Raw genomic sequence first — 19877 nt, 5'->3', positions numbered from 1 at the left:
TTATGGCAGGAAGGAAACATGACACGGGGCATACCTTCTCCATGAAGAAGTAGCTCTTCCAGAGCACAGCCACAACTGCTGCTGAGGGCCATGTCAGCCACATGGCTGTGGTCAAATCCCTACACGAAAGAGCAGCCTTTTGGCTCCATTACTACACTTTGCACAATCACCTGCCAAGGCATTCAGGTGCAAGGCAAGGCAGGTTGTGTAAAAAAAGGACAGTATGGATTATTTATATTTAATAGAAACTGCTTAAGGCACCCTTATTTGTTGCAGTTGCACATTGTGTTCTACAGCATGCTGAGAGATAGAAGACCAATATATTTAATAAAAAAGGAAATCATCCATTATTCATATACTGATATGACCTTTCCATACTCTACATTTCACTCTGAATCTCATTTATTATATGGGTACAGATAGTTTTCCTGATGTGCAATACAGAACCATGTAACTTGAGCTCTGCCAGAAGAAAACAAATTCAGTAGGAAACTCCATGGGATTGGTTAAAATCCCAGTAATTTAATCAAACAGGTAATTAAATTATTCAAATTATTAATTTAACATACCTGGTAACAAGAGAAAGCAAACACAAATCATATGTCACCCTTCCTGGGGACCAAATGAAACAAATTACTATTTTAAGAGATTGAGAGTTAGGTAAAAACTGTGATTCCAGCTGAACGATCAACACTATCAGAGGGCAGGAGGTGGCATAGGAGCCTTATATTTACTTGGGTAAAAATGTATTTTTTTAGAGCCTGTTAAAAGCGACAATCACAACTTCAGAACCAATCCAGCATGCTTGTTGGAGAAGTGTTTCCCAACACCCCAATACATGGTACAGATGATACTGTGGGTCACTTTGAGTTCTGCTTCCAAGTCACCAGGTTCACTTCAAAGCCTCAAGAGGAATTACCAATTGGGATGTCATTCATCACCCAGCTGAGAACCACTTTTTCTACAGGAGAGCTTATCACACCAAGCAACCCACACAAAATACAATGAAACAATGTCACTGCCAGACAGATTAAACTTGCAGCTCAATAGAGGAACTCATTGTTACTAAGCAATTTCTAAAATTAAGTATGTTCTGGCAGAGCTTCTCTGGAATGTATTAGCAATGATACAAACACTAAGATCTAGAAAATTAATTGTGTAAAATCTTAGCATCCAAAACTCCCAGGCACTTATATAGAGCCAAAATTTTAATTTCTCCTGCCAGTCCCAACACATTGCTACAGCTTTGGGCAAACTACAGACTGAGCCTCTTGAGTTGAAAAACAGGGACCACTACCCACTGCTTTTGGAGAGACAGAGGATTCACAGATGCCCATACAGAAAAGGGCAAACATCATCAATCAGTGTAATTTAGCAAACAGGCTACTCCAGGAACTCACCGTCAGGAAAACACTCTGCTGATCCAAATACCAGGCTTGCAGTTCTAGCTGGATTCATCTCTTGTCCTGTGGAGGCTTGGTAAAAGTATCTTCTTTATGAATTCCACATGCAGAAGACTGGCTCAAACTCTGGTGCAACCCCCTCTCTCTTAGGACTGCACGATGACTATCTTCACTAGTTTGATATTTTGAGAACTGTATTTGGATGTTCTGCATCAAACACCAGCCATGTTCTTTCTCAGGCAACACGTGTACATGAACAGTTGCCTTCACAAGTCAGAGTCAGAGATTAGCAAACACAGTGGTACAAAAATGCACATATTAACTCTGGGAAACATACACATTTCTTTAAAATTAATTCTGGAGTGTTCTTGCAAATAAGTTTTATGACTGTATGAAGAGAGGTTATAAAAGGAGATTTGGCTCCTTGGTAGGTGGCATGTTACATTTTTAAAGAAATATTATTCCTCTGAGATAAATGCACAACAGATGTAACATTCGACCTAAGCAATAAGATTTATTACTATTTTTAAAGCAAATTCAGCACAGCTTAAGAGAACACTGTACAGAATTCTTTAAGCTAGGAAGAGGTTCTTCTTGTCATCAACGCATGCTTTGCATTTGTCAATTCTTTCCCTCAAAGCCAACCCACAGTTTAGTATTTCAGGTTTCTTACAAAGGTGATGATCCTGCAATTCAATCTACTAATGTAGCACATAGTGGGCTCCCTCTAGTCACTGCAGGCACGGGTTCCTCTTTGCTTTAAATATCAAAATAAAGCTGCATGGCTTCTTTGGTTTCTTTTTAAGCTCCAAAACATTCCATGTGATTTACATTAAGCGTAATACCAACAGCAGATGCAATCAAAACCAAGTGTCACATATTGTTTGGCAACAAAAAAATAAACATTGCAGCTGTGATCAAAGAATGTGTCTTGCTTATTTTGTCTTATATTAATTTCTTTAGCTCATGCACTTTTGTATAAATATTTACTGTTTTGTGTTTTCTTCAGAGGCCATAGTTCATCTGTTTTCTAAAAATAACCTGCTTATGCATAGTTCTCTTTTCAAAGCACTGTTCTTCCTTTCCTTAAGTTCATTTCCAATATCTCTGTGCATGAAAAGGGGTGAAAGATGGATATGTGCAACTTTACTAAGAAATATGTTGAAAATACCTAAAAATGAGGAACAATTCTTGGATAAACACCTTCAATGGTAAACAGTCCTTTGAAAAAATCAATAGGCATCCATGTCATGTAGTAATTTTGCATAAGGGCATGAAATATGAAAAATAAAATATACCTGAGAACAACATTAAAATCTCGTTTTCAAGAAAACACTCATTTTTTGTTGCTGAACAGCTATAAGCATCAAGTAATTCTTCAGTTTTTGCATTTCACTTTATGTAACATAATCCCAGATGGTCCAGCAGGCAGCACCTGACCAATACTGTCTCAGGTGACTCAAGGAGCTGACACTGTTGTATTCACATTGGAGAATCAGGGTATTTGAAAGGTCACCTCCTACCCCACCATGCACAGAGCCACGCACTTAAGAGTTGTGAACCTCTGTACAGCCTATAAAGAGCATCTTAAACTTAATGTACCACTTACATCTCATTTCTTTTTGATGTGGACAACTACCAGTGGAAGGTCTTAGCAGTGATCCAAACACCAGGATCTAGCAAACTGCTTGGGTAAAATCCTGGCTTCATTAGAGCCAATTGCAAAACTCGCAGGCACTTCTGCAGTGAGCACTGGGATTAGATCCACAGGCCAGGAAACTTTCTACCTGGCTAGTGCCCAAGTACTGCTTTAGTTCTCATTCATTTTACACTGCTTCTGATTGATTAGGTTTACAAAAGCAGTAGCAGTTGAAGAGGTGTCAACAGCAAGCAGCTTGGCCTGCTCACACATGCTCCTTATGATATGATTTTATACTAAGACTTTCTGGCATCTGGAATAGTCTCCAGCTTCCTTTACACACTGGGAACATCCAACTCTACTGTATCCCATCCACCTGGGGTAGGATTAAACACCCAAGAGAAAAGGGTGCTATTTCACTCATAAGATGAAGACGTTCATAGTCACACCTGCTGTATGCTTTGTCATAATGAGGGAAAACTGATTCCCTGTCCACCTGCAAGGGTAGTGTTTTGGACTTGAATAATGTCCTCAATTAGAGATGGAGATTCTTGAGGAACTGACCACCAGACCATCAAACATAACCAAGATTAACTATGGCACATCTCAGACAGGACTGCATTACATAGTGAATTTTTGCCTATCCTTTGAGCAAATCTCAGTCTCAGGTGTGGGGATTTCAAAGGACCCATATAAAGAAGTAAATCACAGAGAAGTTTATCAAACCACAGGCACAAGTGAGGGGTTTTTGTAGTTCTGTATCATCTGCATATGTCAAATGAGAAATGCAATTGACAGGTTGCACTGCTTCAAGAACAACACATTTCATAGAAATTGTTTAAAGTTTACCTTTTCAAGTGTTTTCAATAGTTTCTGAAATCTCCCATAACATCATGGTTGGCAAAACAGAAGGAAAGGAGGTAAGAAAAAGACTGACAAGTATTCTGGAAACAAAAGACAGTTTATCATTCAGGTTGTCTACAATTCCTTCAGCTCACAAAAGTCTCCATTCAGACTCTTGCTTTGTAGTAAGAAAAAAAAATAAATCTGCTATTGTCCTACTGCCTCTCCTCTACAATGTGTGATGGAATCCAGAGTCACAAACTGTCAGGACTTCACAGGCAAAGGGCATGTCCTAAAGCAGTTCATTTCATGTCTCCCTGACAACCCATGGGCAACATTTTTCCCTAAAGCAAAGAATCTCACAATATCATTTTGTGTAACATTCTTTACATATTTCGACTCACGCTCCCACAGCATATTTATTTCAGTCAGACTGTGCACATGTGGGTTTTTGGGGATTGTTGAGGTATGGGATTTTTCAGCTTTTTCCTCAGCTTGATATTCTGTACTCTTCTTGGAACTTGCCATTGTGATTGAAGATTCTGCTCTTTAATGAAAGCAAACCAAGTACTTCAATATTGAAACAGAGAGAGAGAGAGAGAGCAAAAAAAGGCAGCAAAAACAAGTGGTGATTCTTATTTTCCTTTCAAGAGTGACAAAACAGCATATGCAATTCAATACCCATGATGAGTTAATCTTATCTGAAAAAGCAGCATATGTAGGTTAACATTTGCTATGATTTTAACCCACATACTGCTAATTTCCTATGTAAAGCCACTGTGGTGCCCACACGAGTCACCTTCATACTTTGGGAATGTGGGCATGGGGCAATACAGGTCACCACTTATCAGCCTTTGTTTTATTTTACAATACATTCATGATTCTCTGTACTTCCAACAGCAAACACATCATGCTTGATTGGCAATGCTGGTACCTGATATTCCATGATTACCTTGGCTTGAAAGTGAGACAGTAATGCACATTTGTGTTACTCTCCCTTTAATGTAGTACAAAGCTGGACACAGCTCAGAAAGAAACCCCTAAAATCCATTACCTATTTATGATCATGTACAAATGGATATTTATCACGTTAAAAGAGAACCATATGTTAAAAGTGGAGGCTAGAGCCCGATAAATCTTTTTGGATGAAAACCTTTTTCAAAAAAAGGAATAAAATCATTAACATTTGCTTTTGCCAGCAGAAACATTTGCTCATGAATCTCCTGGGAAGGGAAGGGCATTTAACCTTTTTACATGCCATCCCCTCAGACATTTCCAACCCTACTGCAACATAGACAACAAAGATTCCCGACTCCATGCTGCTGATTAAACCCCTTGTAAGAAACATCTGGATGAAATTTTCTTGGCAGTTGATTTGAAAAGTACACAAGAAGCAGAACTAGGGAGCAGCCATAGTTCAGCTGAGTGACACAAAGATGATGCTATGCAAAAGCAGATTTTTCCTTGAACACATGAACTCCTAAATATTAGCCTGTGACTGTGCAAGCAACCTCATTAGCAGAAGAAAAATAAATCCCTCTTCTACTCTGCATGCCTGTGTAGAGAAGGCAAACAGGCTTTGGAAAAAACCCAACTTGACAATCTTGTTAATAAAATAATAAAGGGCTCATATAGTTTATCTGCCTAATACTTAACTCCAATTGACAGGTTAAGAGAGAAGTCATCAATGCCCTTAAATTCCAAAAACTATTAAATTTCCAAAGGATATCAAAACTTCTATGGCTTTTGAGAAACTCAACAAACTGAATGTAATGCTTTCCTACCTACTGTCTCAGACCACACAGCCCAGGCCTAAATTGACAAAAGTAACCTCTAATTTTCATAGCCTGATATTCGAAATAAAGGATATCCTGGCCCTCTGCTGCTTGAGCTTCAAGAGCCTGTCCAGCGCAGCTCAGCAGATTGCTCCCTTTTGGAAACCCTGGAATTCCCACAATATTCCATCTTTACAACAGGCCTGAAAGTGAGAAATTTTCACTGTTGCTATTAATTGAGCAGCACCAATGAAAAACCCACAAGAACCAGGCCAACTTTACCCTGCAGCTGCTATGTGGGGAAAAAAACAAACCAACACAAAGCAGCAGCAGAGAACAACACCCGAGTCTGACACAAAGGTGCAGGAAGAAGGAAAGCAGTGGGGAACCTTCTGCTCCGCAGCTGCCAAGCTAGGAAAATTCCAGAAGGAACAGGGAGAGACACTTTGGCCCCTTCCAGAAGCCAAGGCATAGAGTGCTTCAGATTTACCAGATACAACTGGAATTACTCTTGCATATAAAAATGAAAGTTTCAGCACTGTCCAGGGCTATATTTACTATACTTGTGGGAAATTTGATGTGGTATGGGAAGGATTTTGACTTTTCATTTGCGACATTGCTGTAAAGAAATAGATTAGTATGTGTTTAAAATTCCTTGGTAAGTATTTTTAAGTCATAGAGAAATTAACACATAGAAACAAAATCTGGTCTAAATATTTTATCTCCAACCCAAACTTCATGCTCTAATGCACCCCTATTGATTTTTGCTACACCACTGCGATCCCACAGATCTAGAGGGGCACCTATTCAAATTAGTACTGCTATCACTTTCTCACTAAATGAACTTCTCCACAAACACCTTTGTTATACAGAATTGTTGAGGTTGGAAAAGACCTTTAAGATTATCAAGTACAACTGTTAACCCAGCACTGCCGTGTCCACTGCTAAACCACGTCCCTAAGTGCTACATCCACACGTTGTTTAAACACTTGCAGGGATGTTGACTCCAACACTTTCCTAGGCAGCCTGTTTCAGTGCCTGATCACCCATTCAGTGAAGAAATCTTGTTCTAACTTCAAATCTAAACCTCCACTGGCAGAAACAGTCTTTGAAATTTAGGAAAAAATCTGTCAGATAAAGGAATTTCAGCATGTGACAAGAATAACCATCTGGAATGCAGACCAGAAATACAATCACAGACGTCTAACAGTAAGAATTAAGTTTGAAGCTGTGTTTCTTCTATCAAAATAAATAAAATATTGCAATCATTTTGTACCACATTATTCAGTAATACCACTGGAATGGTAATGAATGAATAAAATCAGAAAAGAGGTTTACAGAATCCAAAGTAAAATCCAATATTCATCAATAATAGTGTAAATAAGAAGCTGTCATGTAGAACATCTACATGAGAGGGCCCCACCACTTGTCCAGGCAGAAGGTAACATGGGTGTAGATTTAGGGGAGCCACCTGCCAGGCCTGCCATGGTAACTCAAACCAGGTGAATTCATGGCCAAGAGAAATACTTTAAGACTCCTGCATCAAGGGAAAATCTGCAGTTTTGTTATGACCCTTTCACATAACCAGTTTATGCCTTGCTACTTCAACAGACACCTCCCTCTACACATTTGATCTGCACCAAATAGGGAAAATGCTGCAATATTCTGAATCCAACAATGTGTGTGTGCAGCCAACAAACAATTAAACCGAGCAGTAAAAAGCAGATGACTGGAAAACATGGAACCAAGGCTTACAGTGTATCAAGAAGTCCTTACACTTAAAAAATTATAATGCACTCCAAAATCCATTTGTTCAGGCAATCCATGTACAACAGAAGGCACTGTTATCCATATGAATCTATCAATTCTGCACAGCAAAAACCTGAGAAGTGCAACTCAATTAGATGCAGCCTGGCCCCTCCCAGTCATTCAGGTTCCTTGAGAACAAACGTTTCCTTTCAGTCCATCAAATTATAAAAACACCACAAAAATTTGTACATTACAGTAGCTGGTTAGAAAGAGCATTCCAGTGGGGGAAGCACACTGCTATTTTCCAGAAAACCTTCAGCAGCACTAAATTACCCTCCCCTAGAACTCAGAAGTCACGATGATTTCAAGAAAATGTAATGATGAGACCCTTCCCATTGACTTTTGGAGCTGATCCTTCAGTTGCCACCAGGAGTACTTCCAGCAAAGTTAAATGCTGTGATCAGTCCTTTGTTGTCAAATGCATATCCACTTTGTTGTTCTATTGTCTTAGTCTCTAGAATCCAAAGGAGAAAAATGACATGAAAAATGATCTATAGCAAACACCTTTGCTAGAGACAACACAGCTCAGCTAAGAATGTAAAGTTGTGGAAAATGAGTTGAGTCCAAATCTCATTCCATAAATGCAGTGACAAGAATAAATTACACTCAGATTTTCTCTAAAGGCATAAATGTACACACCTCTACAACAGCTGACAAATGAATCCTTTACAGAATTGGTCTATGTGACATCGTTCTTGCATTCTTTTTGATTAAATCTGAATTTATTTTCCATGATGCAAGCTTTCCATACATCTAAAACTTGACACCGAGTGTGAAGGGAATGTTAGCGGTAAATAGTTATAAAGCTGTTAAACATATAATAATCGACAGCAATCTTCATCAAATGCCTGGCTGACAGCTAGATATTGCCTTAATCTGCTCTTCATTTCAAATGTCTAGTTGTACAAAATTAGGTCATACCCTGTTCAAACATCAGCATGAGTCAATGAGAAGGCAATTAATTAGAAGCAACAGTACTCTCTGAATAACACACACGTCCAGGCAAGGACTAACATAAGCATAATATCCTACTTATGCTTCCTAGAAAACGTTAATTAGCACAGAGGTCTGTTCTCTTTCTTGTTATAGATTAGATGCACTTCCAACATCCCTGCAACACATGAAATGCCCCCAGAGAAGTGACTCACCTGCAGCAGTTCGCCGGTGTTCTGCTAATGTATAAATTTCCTGCAGCTGTTTCTTCTGATCCTCACTCAGCGGCGCTGTCAGTGAATGGTACCAGGCTGCATCCCGGCTCTGCACCGCTGGCAGGACACGGATGGAGGAAAAGTGATTATCAGATGTAACAAAATGAAACACATGGAATTTCTGGTTGGTTTTCAAACACAATCTGCACTGCAAAACAGGCTCAGTATTCCTGTTGGTTTTCTTAGCACAGAATCCCCACTGTAGCAGAGGTAATTCATTTTGGGGCAACTTAATTACATCCTCTCCTTTCTGACCATGTGGACATTATTCATGGACAATGTGAATTGAGTCTGCTAATTTAAAACTCCTATGAAAACTAAAAGCAACAGCATAATTTCTCCACTATGATTTTAACACCTAGAAGGTGACAAATATTTCTATATACAGCAGTCCCACTTGTGACCAAGCCCTACTTATTTAGGCTGTGATTGAAAAGTTCTGAAGGAGAACACGAAGAGAATTAAACTCTGGATCATTTGCTACCAATTGTTTTTTGCAGCACTAGTGAGCCAAAAAAATCTTAGAACAAATATTAGAAAACAAGATCACATTTTTCAGTTACAGAAATCAAAATTATTGTAACAAAGAAAAAGGTTTTCCCAGTGGTGACCATAAACATCTCCAAACGATTTCATCATGTTATATCATCCTGCCAACCACAAAACACGTACCTAGAAGTGCTTGTGTAAAAAACTGGTATTCATCAACACCATTTTCAAGGTCAAGAGGTGTGCTGAATCCTTCAAGAGCAGTCTCTTCCAATGCATCTTCATCCCAGTCATCATCATCATCATCCTCATCATCTTCTTCCTCTCCACCTCCACCACCACCTCCTCCTCCTCCACTGTGGTTCTCTTGCATTGCCTGGCTCACTTCATTTGTCTCATCTTCATCACTCGATATCTCTTCTGGAAAAGCATTGACATGTTTTGTAAAACAAAGTTTAAAAAGTGTAAGGAAACAATGACTTATGAATTAAACACAAGTAATAAGTCTAGGTTTTGGCTGGAAAGGGGATGCTCTGTTAACACCTTTCCCCCAAAATCTTAAAAGCCTTGGAAAAAATGAAGCTATTAAAATGTTTCCTATATTCTAGTTAAACTCTTGTTTCTATGCAGACCTGAGGAATATGAAACTTCCATCCTTTTTTCTTCTTTCATTTAGATAGTCACTGTGCTATTATAAGATCCAAAAATTTTGAGGAAATGTCTTTGACAAAGTGGTCCATAACTGTGATTCTTAAATTACAAACAGAGACCTCACAAATGAGAAAAACATGAGAATACCAGCTGTAAATCAACTGTCTGTCTGGTATTCTTCAGAGTCCTCCCTTATTTGAACAACTTAAACCAGCATCTCTTGCTTTGTTTTACCTTCCATTTCACTTATGAAACTTACAACCTGAATTAAATGCAACTACAACCTGCAATTGTAAACACTGCTATTTCTTACTTAAGGAAAAGTATCTCTGACTTACAAAATTACCCTTCCAATTTCAAACTTTTAGCTCTTACTGTGTTAACAGTTTAGAAAGAATAAAGATGACTACATATGCAGCCAGCAGGGACTGATCATAAGACAGAGATTTGAAAATTACTGTGCTTTTTCCATACTGTATTCCTATGCATTGAGAAGAATTCTGTGATCCCTTACAGAACAATCATGTGTGAAATTTGAGTGGATTACATAATCTGCTCACATCCAAACTAATTTTCAGACCTCAAACCATCTACCTACTATTGCATGTCAAATAGATATGTCTGCAGTGCTGTTGCGGGTGATAGCCCTGATAAACTCTTGATGAGTTGAGGGAAAATGCCTCAGCCCCCTGGAGGGATGTTTCCAGAACCACTGTCAGAGGACAAAGACATCCCAGTGGCTTTCCGAAAGTGCTAAAGCCAGACTGATAAGCTTAACAAAGGGTGGAGTGCAGTGGAAATGACACGGCCCTCCTTTGCAAAATCTGCTGGGAACATAAGGAGCCCCTCAAGCTTATGCCATCTCTCTATCACCCCAAACCCAACTATTGACTAAAGCCACCCAAACCACCAAAGACAGGAAAAAAAAACAGGTATAAAAGCAATTGGGCATGAGAAAAAACTGGGTAGAAATGCCATCCTCTCTGTGGGGGTAGCTGAGAGAAGCTGCCCTGTCTCCTCCCACCTCTTCGGACAACGTAGGGGTGAGAAAACTATGTAGTCCCTATACTCTATATTTTATATCTTATAGTTTACTCTCTTACAATGCCTATACCTTATATCTTACCTTATATTCATATAACATGCCTTTACTTTTACCTCACAGCTACTCTGATGCTAATTTCACTGGGATATATCTTTACTCTAAAGGCACCTTGTTTACTAACAGTGTTTTGCTACTTTAAAAACAATAACTTGCCTTACACTTTGCAACTTACTAGGTATATATCTTACTTTATATTAGTTGTGTTCCTTTACAGTGTGCAGTTCCTTTTTAACATGCGTGTTACTGGGAAACAGCTGTATTCCTTCCTTTTGCTTTGTGTTGCAGAGAAGGTGGTGTGCAGGTCATTTTGTTGCTCTGTGTTACCGAGGGAGGTTCTAGATTGGTGGTTTAGGTTGTTGTGTTTCTCGTTAGTAGTTTTCTGTTAGTCAAGTCTGTCATGGGGGGTACACGGCTGTATTGAAACTTAAGTTTGGTGTGCTTGTCTCTGTAGAATGCGTTTTGTGCTGGTTTCTTTTGGGGTTTTTGGTCATCAATAAATTACAACCATGCAGCTAAACATTACCACCAGCAATGCAAAACCCACAATAACTGTCACATACTTGTATTAATAGAAGTTAATTCAGGAGCTGCTGTGGAGAAAGTTCTTTTCTTGCTATTAAGTGTGGTCCTCACAGCAGAGTGCCAAAGACCCTTCTGACCTGTGCACTGTCCGCTGTTTGACAGGCAGTGTTGGGTTCATAAGACTTCGGTGTTCCAGGACACTTACAGCTGGTATCTTCATAAAGAAAGTTCTCCCTGGCCAATCAAGTGTGGTCTCATAGCAAAGGTCGAAGACCCTTCTAACCTGTGTGCTGTCCGCTGTTTGACAGGCAGGGTTAGGTTCATAAGACTTCAATTTTTCTGGAGACACTTAGAGCTAATAAGTTCTCCCTGGCTAAAGTGAGGTCCTCACAGGAAGGTCGAAAACCTCTCCAGCCTGTGTTCTGTCCATGGTTAAACAGGCAGTGCTGGGTTCATAAACCTTTGACTGTTCTCCAAGGAAGCTTACAGCTAATAACTATATAAATACAGGTGGGACAAGAAATCTCTGCATTTCTGTGACTCTTTTCACGTGACAGCTGTGCATAATTCTCTCCCCACAATTCCCTCTGAGAGACATTCTTTGATGCTTTGGAGCCTCTCTACTCAAGGAAACTCAGCTGTCTCAAACCCATGTTGCAAATGACTTTCCATTTGGACGAAGACGACCTGCCAGGATCTCCTGTGAAATTCAACCAAACGAGGCTTTCAAACAGTTGGGTACTAGGAATAGCTTCTTTCCAGGGAGCAAGAATATAACTAGTGGAGTCCTGGCAAACTCCTGCTGCCAATGTAAGAAGACAGGCATAATTACAATCCAGAAGAGTGGACTTACAACTTACTCTTAAACCAACACTACTCTTTCACAAAATGTTAACATCGAAATATCGTGAATACGTATTTCGGTAAGAAAAATCAATTCCTAAAATGACCTTTCAAGCACCAAGTTGAGCTATTTTCAGCAGACTAATGAGTCTAAAAATGAACTGCAATTTCTTACCCCCTTTAAAATAAATCCAGACAAAATCCACAATGTGAAAAGGGGAGATTTTACCATTATCTTCTGCAACGTGTTTTTCATCTTTAGCATGATCCTCCTGTTCTGTGAGTTCTCGTGAGGCGCAAACTTGTTTCAAGCCCAAGAAGAGGAGAAGGATGGAAGGAACAATCTGAGCAGCCACAGCATCCACTGCAGGTGGTCGGTTCTGCAATTCCATTAGGATGCTTAGTCCTATTATACACATCTTTCTGTCATGGAGTCTGAAACAAAACGCACTTGTTAGAAAAAAAAACAGGTTTTCACTGCAAAGATATTTAGAGAGCATTAAAATCCTGGTGCTTGTCATGGGAGGTTATGTTCAAAGTCTGTTTTCAAAGCTCCTAAAGAAACTCTTTCCTTTGTTCTGAAGGCAAGTTCCCCACTGGAAAGTACTCGTCCAATAACAATTAAGCACCTTTCAAGCACTGCTCAAATTCCTGGAGCAATAGTTTCTGATTACCAAATGCAAAATTTGTAATGCTAAATAAATACTGTTTAGTAATTATGTAGACTATCTTGTCTTTAATAAAGCATTTGATATAGATTATCATCGTTAAATAGGATGGAAAATTAATTTGTCCTGGCTTAGACAGCAGTACCATTGCAAGGATTGGAACTGGCAAAAAGACTATTAATGAAGAGTAATGATAAGCAGGAAATGCACTGAATCGCACGGTGTATTTATGGAGTGCCCCAGGGCTGCCTGGATTTAAACACACTTATTAGAAGTCCACCAGAATTGCTGTATTGTACATCCAATTTCTGATGCTAACTTCAGACATACAGCTAACTCTGGTGAAAGCAAGGAAATAATTCCACCGTATCAAGAACAACTGGCAGTACACTCAAACTAGGAACTTGCAAATCAGTAGACCTACAGTAAACCAAACAAACTATAGATAATTGAAGGGAAAGAAAATCATTAAACTAGTAGCAGAAAGATTGTTATGTAACCACAGTCAGGAAACTAGATAAGAGCCTATGCTTTTAAACATTAGGATTGATTTTTATACTTCCAGAAACAGAAGTTTCTGCAAACAAGATGGGAAAAGTCCGTAACTGTCTCTGCAGATGCACTTTTTGGTTCTCCTTTACTGGAAACATCAGCAGTATTCAACTTGGAGATAAAATTACAGTTTTCTGCTCCTGGGGGCTTGGGAGGAGGTTTTTTTATTTGAACTATTCGATTTGATGCTGACAGCTTCTATGCAAGCCTTCTGCAGGACAAGTAGTGCCAGCAAGACCTCTAGCACTCAAGCAAACCTCCAGAGTTGTCAGAAGATGGCCATCCTTAAACTGTTGGTAGATATTTCCATTACTGAGTCAGTTTTACTTTGGACTTAAGAGAATACATGAGTTGAGAGAAGAGAAACTATTATTGATGGGCAACAGACTGCAATAAAGCTAACAGGGGAGCAAATAGCTCAATCCACCACTTCAAAAATTGCTACAGAAATAAAATTTTTTAAGTGCCTACCATTTCATTACCAAAGTTGCTCTATAACATGCTACTGAACTAGTATATTCTTTAAGTAACACAAGTGCTCCTGTATTACAGCTTTCTAAACTTTACTTGTGCTTAAACAAGGCTGGAGATCTTGAGGGATTTCATTACACCTCCCACATTGTTAGTCCGTTAGGGTTTACTGAAGTGATTCATTCTCAAGAGTAGTTGACAACAAAAATAAATTATATATGACCATGCAGAACATTATGATCATAGAAGACCTTCCAAGAAAAACAAAGTCAACCAGCATATCAAATGGCACACTTTGTCACATGGGGTTTGGCTGCCTCATTACACATGTTAAAAAATGCAACCCAAGTACAAGTAGGGAAAGAGAGTCCTTCCATCACTGCTAACTGCAATACTTTCTTTTCGGGTAGAATGGGGCACAGAAAAAAAATGAGACGAACAGGGTCTGGGCATGGGCTCAAGCTCTGCCAGGGGAAATTAAATTGGAGACCAGAAAAATATTCTTTCCAGAGAGAGGAATCAGGTATTGGAATGGGCTGCCCAGAGAGGTGGTGGAATCCCCATCCCTGGAGGTTTTTAAACTGAGATTGGACATGGCACTGAGTGCCATGATCTGGTAAAGGGACTGGAGTTGGACCAAGGGTTGGACTTGATGATCTCGGAGGACTTTTCCAACCCAATTGATTCTATGATTCTGTGATTCATGAAATAAACACCTGAGTCCTTTACTCCTCTCAGCTGAAATTACTCACTTCTGTATGTTGAAAGCCAAGCTGATTGCCATATGCTCTCATGTCAATACTTTGAAGAGCAAAAGCCAAGATAATGTTACCCATAAATGAAGCACAGCGTTTTTGGGAGAGTTGTCCTTAGCGCAAGTACAAAGGAAAGAACTTTCTCTACCTCCTCTCTCTGCCAGCACTGTCACCCAAGTGTGATGAAGCTCTGTAATCTATGCACATATCCTCCATCTGGACATGGAGAAGCCATGAAAATTCTTCAAGTCCCAAATGTACAATGAAGCAATTTCTGTCACATGTGCTAGTGGCCAGTGACGTTACATTTTGTCACACATTTGAAAAAACTACCATTGCACAACCCCAGTTGCAAAATGCAACACAGCAAAATGTAAAAAAATCTTCGCAATTAGTGGCTTTGCTTCATACTAAGTTATCTTTTTGGGACACCAAATGGAAGTTCAAGAACGAAGCACTGCAGTTTGAAAGGGAGTCATCACTGGGAAGCAGCCCAAATGACCAAAGCCCACCGTGTATTTGTCAGGCTTCATTTTAAAACTTCTAGACAGAGTTTTAAGAACAAACACAGATCTTCAGAATATGCATGTTATTAGAAGCCCCAGCAGGACAGCAGAAATCCAGGCACCAAGCCATCTTTAGTGAACCTGAGCTAGAAGGAGACTTGTTCCTTTCACCTGCCAGCAGAGACAAACAGCAGGAAAAGCATCTGTCTTGCCTAAAGTTCAGCATTCTACTGTGCCGCAGCTGTATTAAATACCGACAGGACTGAACAAGCAAACAGAGTTTTATGGTGGTTACATATTTTTGTAAAGGAAAAGAATGATTTCAGGACCACTCCTTTGCTATCAAAAGCCTCATTATTTCAGCACCCTTCCATCTGCTCCAGGGAGCCTGGATATGATTCTCCTTAGTGATTTGTGCTGCAAGACCTGTACTTATTTGCTCAGCAGCACACAATAGTCCTCCCTAATATTCACGGATTCTGCTTATTCCTCAGCAGGATATCCAGCCTGGAGTGTTAAACACACAACACATGGCAGTGCAATGCATGACTCCAAGCCATGTCTATTTTTAACAAGCTCTGTGTGGTCTGCATAATCTGCAGGACCTCTTCTTGCTAATACACTTCCTTCCAATACAGGATAAAAAGCTTTTAGAATCGTTTGTATTTTAAACCAAGCTGAAAGTATTTCAAAGAAAAAATCACTAAGCCTTTCCTTTACTGGTTTGCTGTGCTCCTTTATGCCAGAATCAAGTTTCTTTCTATAACAATCAATACAGTTCCTGGACAAACTGCAAATAATTACTAATTTCTTTCTAACTACAAAGTTGAGACCAAAAGAAACTGGGATTTTATACACAACTCTGAGAAAATTAGGATTTCTAACTATTCTAACTCTTATCAAACAAGTGCCACTATTCAGCTTTCAAAAAAAATAAGAAAGATCACTTACTGAGGTGTTGGTGTTTTTTTTGAAACAAGTCCTTTCACTCTAGTTACCAGAGAAGAATTTTTAGTATGAAAGTAAGCATAAGTCATGCAGAAGTCTCAAGCAAACTTCAGCTGTCAGGGAAAAGGAGGAAAGCAGCAAGGACCAAATGTTTCTACAAGTAGCTTTTCAGTTTGAAGTTATTGTAGAAAACACTCAGAAATAAATAATAAAATATACTGTGGCACCTGGGCATTATGGGCACAGAACCACAGCTATGTGATATCCACAATGACATACTGAATTTATGTACAGTCTTACATAGAGTTCTGAGTTCCCCTTGCATCCAAAATTTTGAGTATACTAAATCTGTAACCACTTTTAAATAGTTTCCATGGTTTTAATAACATGGAAGAACAGTTACTTATCTTACTATAACTAGTTTTTCCCCTTCATTTTTCCTGTGGATTCCACCTCATGTGTTCACATGTGCTGCTGAAGAAATGCTGCATTCTGTTGGCAAACACGACTGGATCCAGCCTAAGCCCGTGAAGTCAAGCACAGACCCCACTGCTGGCAGAGCAGGATCTACAGGGACCAAGACTTGACAGGAACAGAAGAAGGAAATAGAACGGTTTGGGTTGGAAGGGCCCTCAAAGGTCATTAAGTTCCAACTTCCCTGCCACAGGCAGGGACACCTTCCACTAGAACAGGTTGCTCAGAGCCTTGAACGCTTCCAGGGAGGAGGCATCCACAAATAAGGATGGGAGATTTATGTAGACAAAGCATCTTGAAGAGCCACTGTTACATTTAGTCCCAGACTGCCTGCATGGCTGACAAAATGACAGCAAGATTCACCTGGTCCTTCATGTTTGGAGGTGGATCAACTTCAATCTTCCCCAATTTCTCTAGGATCTCTGAGTTTTCCAGCTGATTTGAATTTAGTCCCAAATCTGCCTCTTGCTAAAGAGCAATCTAAGTGTAAAGCAAAGCAGCAAATGGCAGCTGATGAGTAAAAGGACTGTACAAATCAGGGGGCCCACTATTCTCTAACAAGACATGAACTTGGCAGGGCTGAACCCAAGAAACGGTTTTAAGAAAGCCAGATTTTGCTTGAATTTTTGTATTTTCCTATTCAGTTAGGCCTCTGAATATCTGGCTCCTGCTCAGACAATGATCCTTAACACTCCTAAAAAACCACAATCTTTCAGAAGCAGTGCTGTACTGAGGGAAAGAGAGGAAGTCCCTCACAGGACATCACAGTGCCTCACAAACAGGACTGCAGCAAAAGCCACACACCTGGCAGCCACATAATAAGGAGACAGCACTGAAGGGAGAGTGACTTCTAGATTTAAGCAGTACTAGAGATAATTATTTCACTGCTGGTAGCAGCAGATCAAAGAGATAGATATTTTAATCTTCTGCTGCCACTCGAGCGCGGAGTCTGAGCAGAATTTTGCATCATGATCATCAGTTTCATTTTCATAGGGTTTGTCATATTTTGTTTCAGTTCTGAGTAAGAGTTCATTTGAACAGTAGTTTTAGTAGCTGATGCTTTCTGAAAAGCAACTCACATAACTGAAAGTTTACCTACAACTCACAGGACTACTTGAGGCTGGAGCCTAGTCAGACCCACAGCATTTTTTCCCCTCTGAATCTAGACTAGTTTCTCACTGAATGCTCCAGGGTGAACTGCTTTGAGCTATAAATCTCTTTGATTTTTTATTTCTTTTAAGAAAGGAATGATAAGTTTACCATTTTTAGTGAGCATCTTTTTTCCTACTGTCTCTGTATGCATTCAACATTTGATGTGCAGTAGAAAAAAAAATGACAGCACAGAGATGAATCTCAAGAACTCTGCTTCAGCCATAAAAAAAGGAAGGTAAAAATTGTTGGAAATCCTGAAATGTCTTGCTCTTTTCTAAAGTTGGTACATATAAAAATAATTTAACAATCAACAATAGAATTATTACAAGGTCTGGGAGAAGTAACTTAAAGGTGCCATTTTTCAGTTACTGGCACTCCAAAAGAAATAAGGGACATTGTGTCCTTCATGCCTTCTTTGTCACCAGAGCAACCCCTCTCATGGATAACATGTATTTCTGTTAAGATACAGCATGTACTGTAGAGATTTGTGTACACAGCAGGTAAAAGTTGTCCAAATACTTGTGATAATAAGAACAGTTCAGTTTTGTTATAATAAGAGATTTTTTCCTTACTTTTTATCTATTTAGTTTACTAATTTAAATGTTTTTTCTTCAAGAAGAGATTGTTACTGTAAAACCTTCAAATACAGACACAAATGAATATCTGCAGAAAGACATCGCACAGTTTTAAATTTAAGATTAATCCCATGGCAATAATGCAGCCATATAAAGACGACGTATAATTCTGTTCAGGAAAGATTAACTCAAAGTAAGAACTGGTGTGGAGAAAAACTACTTGGATGGTTTCCTAGAATAAGTTCCCTGGAGACTTGCTCAAAACTGGAAAGACAAGGCTGTAATAATAAAATACAGGTAGGAAGAGTGACAATCTAAAATAGGGGATGTATCTATGGGCCTGGAGCTGACTTCGCTTAGTCTGTCGGCACAGGCTTTGTACAGAAAAGAGAAGACACATCCTAAGCCTACCCACACATCTGCAGACAGATGTCAGCCTCCAACAACAAAACAAAACTCAAACCAGGAAGGTGAGAGGTAGCTGTTAACTACATCTGACTGCCTGCTTTGCTCTTAAGTGGATTTGAATCTCACAGTTAGACTCCACATCTCAGCTGAGAAGCAACCACCAAGTGTCAAGCGCTGGACTTCACCTCCATTCAGCATCAAGTGTGTCTTTTGCTATGTGATGACAGGTTTTGTTCCCCTTCATTTACTTCACAAATAGAATCATAGAATTGATTTGGTTGGAAAAGACCACCACGATCATCAAGTCCAAACCTTGGTCCAACTCCAGTCCCTTTACCAGATCATGGCACTCAGTGCCACGGCCAATCTCAGTTGAAAAACCTCCAGGGATGGGGAATCCACCACCTCTCTGGGCAGCCCATTCCAATGCCTGATTACTCTCTCTGGAAAGAACTTTTTTCTCATCTCCAACTTCAATTTCCCCTGGCAGAGCTTGAGCCTGTGCCCCCTTGTCCTCTTGCTGAGTGCCTGGGAGAAGAGACCAACCCCCACCTGGCTAGAACTTCCCTTCAGGTAGTTCTAGACAGTGCTGAGGTCACCTCTGAGCCTCCTCTTCTCCAGGCTAAACAACCCCAGCTCCCTCAGCCTCTCCCCACAGGACTTGTGCTCCAGTCCCTTCACCAGCCTTGTTGCTCTTCTCTGGACCCGCTCCAGCATCTCAATATCCTTTCTGAACTGAGGGGCCCAGAACTGAACACAACACTCAAGGTGTGGCCTCACCAACGCAGAGTACAGGGGAAGAGTCACTTCCCTGGGCCTGCTGGCCACGCTATTTTTGATCCAGGACAGGATCCCATTGGCCTTCTTGGCCACCTGGGCACACTGTTGGCTCATGTTGAGCTTCCTGTCAATTAGTACCCCCAGGTCCCTTTCTGCCTGGCTGCTCTCCAGACACTCTGTGCCCAGCCTGTAGCGCTGCAGGGGGTTGTTGTGGCCAAAGTTCAGCTCCTGCCCAAGTGCATACTACTGCAGTTCACACCTATGTTCAAGGGAGGCTGGAATGCAGTTTAAGTTCAGGAGT

General features: G+C 40.0%; 1 protein-coding gene across 2 annotated transcripts in view; it reads right to left on the bottom strand.

Annotated features, from left to right (window-relative positions):
• Positions 1 to 372: 372 nt before the first annotated feature.
• The window catches only part of IPO8 (importin 8), a 53106-nt gene continuing 33601 nt past the window's right edge, over positions 373 to 19877 (bottom strand). The window contains exons 22-25 of one of the 2 annotated variants that reach the window (XM_071551206.1): positions 12463 to 12722; positions 9350 to 9586; positions 8618 to 8734; positions 373 to 7923 (exon numbers count right to left, since the gene is read on the bottom strand). In XM_071551206.1, coding sequence (XP_071407307.1) covers positions 7826 to 7923; positions 8618 to 8734; positions 9350 to 9586; positions 12463 to 12722 — 712 coding nt within the window. In that variant the 3' untranslated portion in view covers positions 373 to 7825. The remainder of the gene's footprint in view (positions 7924 to 8617; positions 8735 to 9349; positions 9587 to 12462; positions 12723 to 19877) is intronic. The other variant, XM_071551207.1, reaches the window with a different exon arrangement.

Source organism: Pithys albifrons, chromosome 3 (genome assembly GCF_047495875.1).
Source record: "Pithys albifrons albifrons isolate INPA30051 chromosome 3, PitAlb_v1, whole genome shotgun sequence".
Classification (NCBI taxonomy): Eukaryota; Metazoa; Chordata; class Aves; order Passeriformes; family Thamnophilidae; genus Pithys; species Pithys albifrons.
This window is presented reverse-complemented; position numbering and strand designations above follow the sequence as displayed.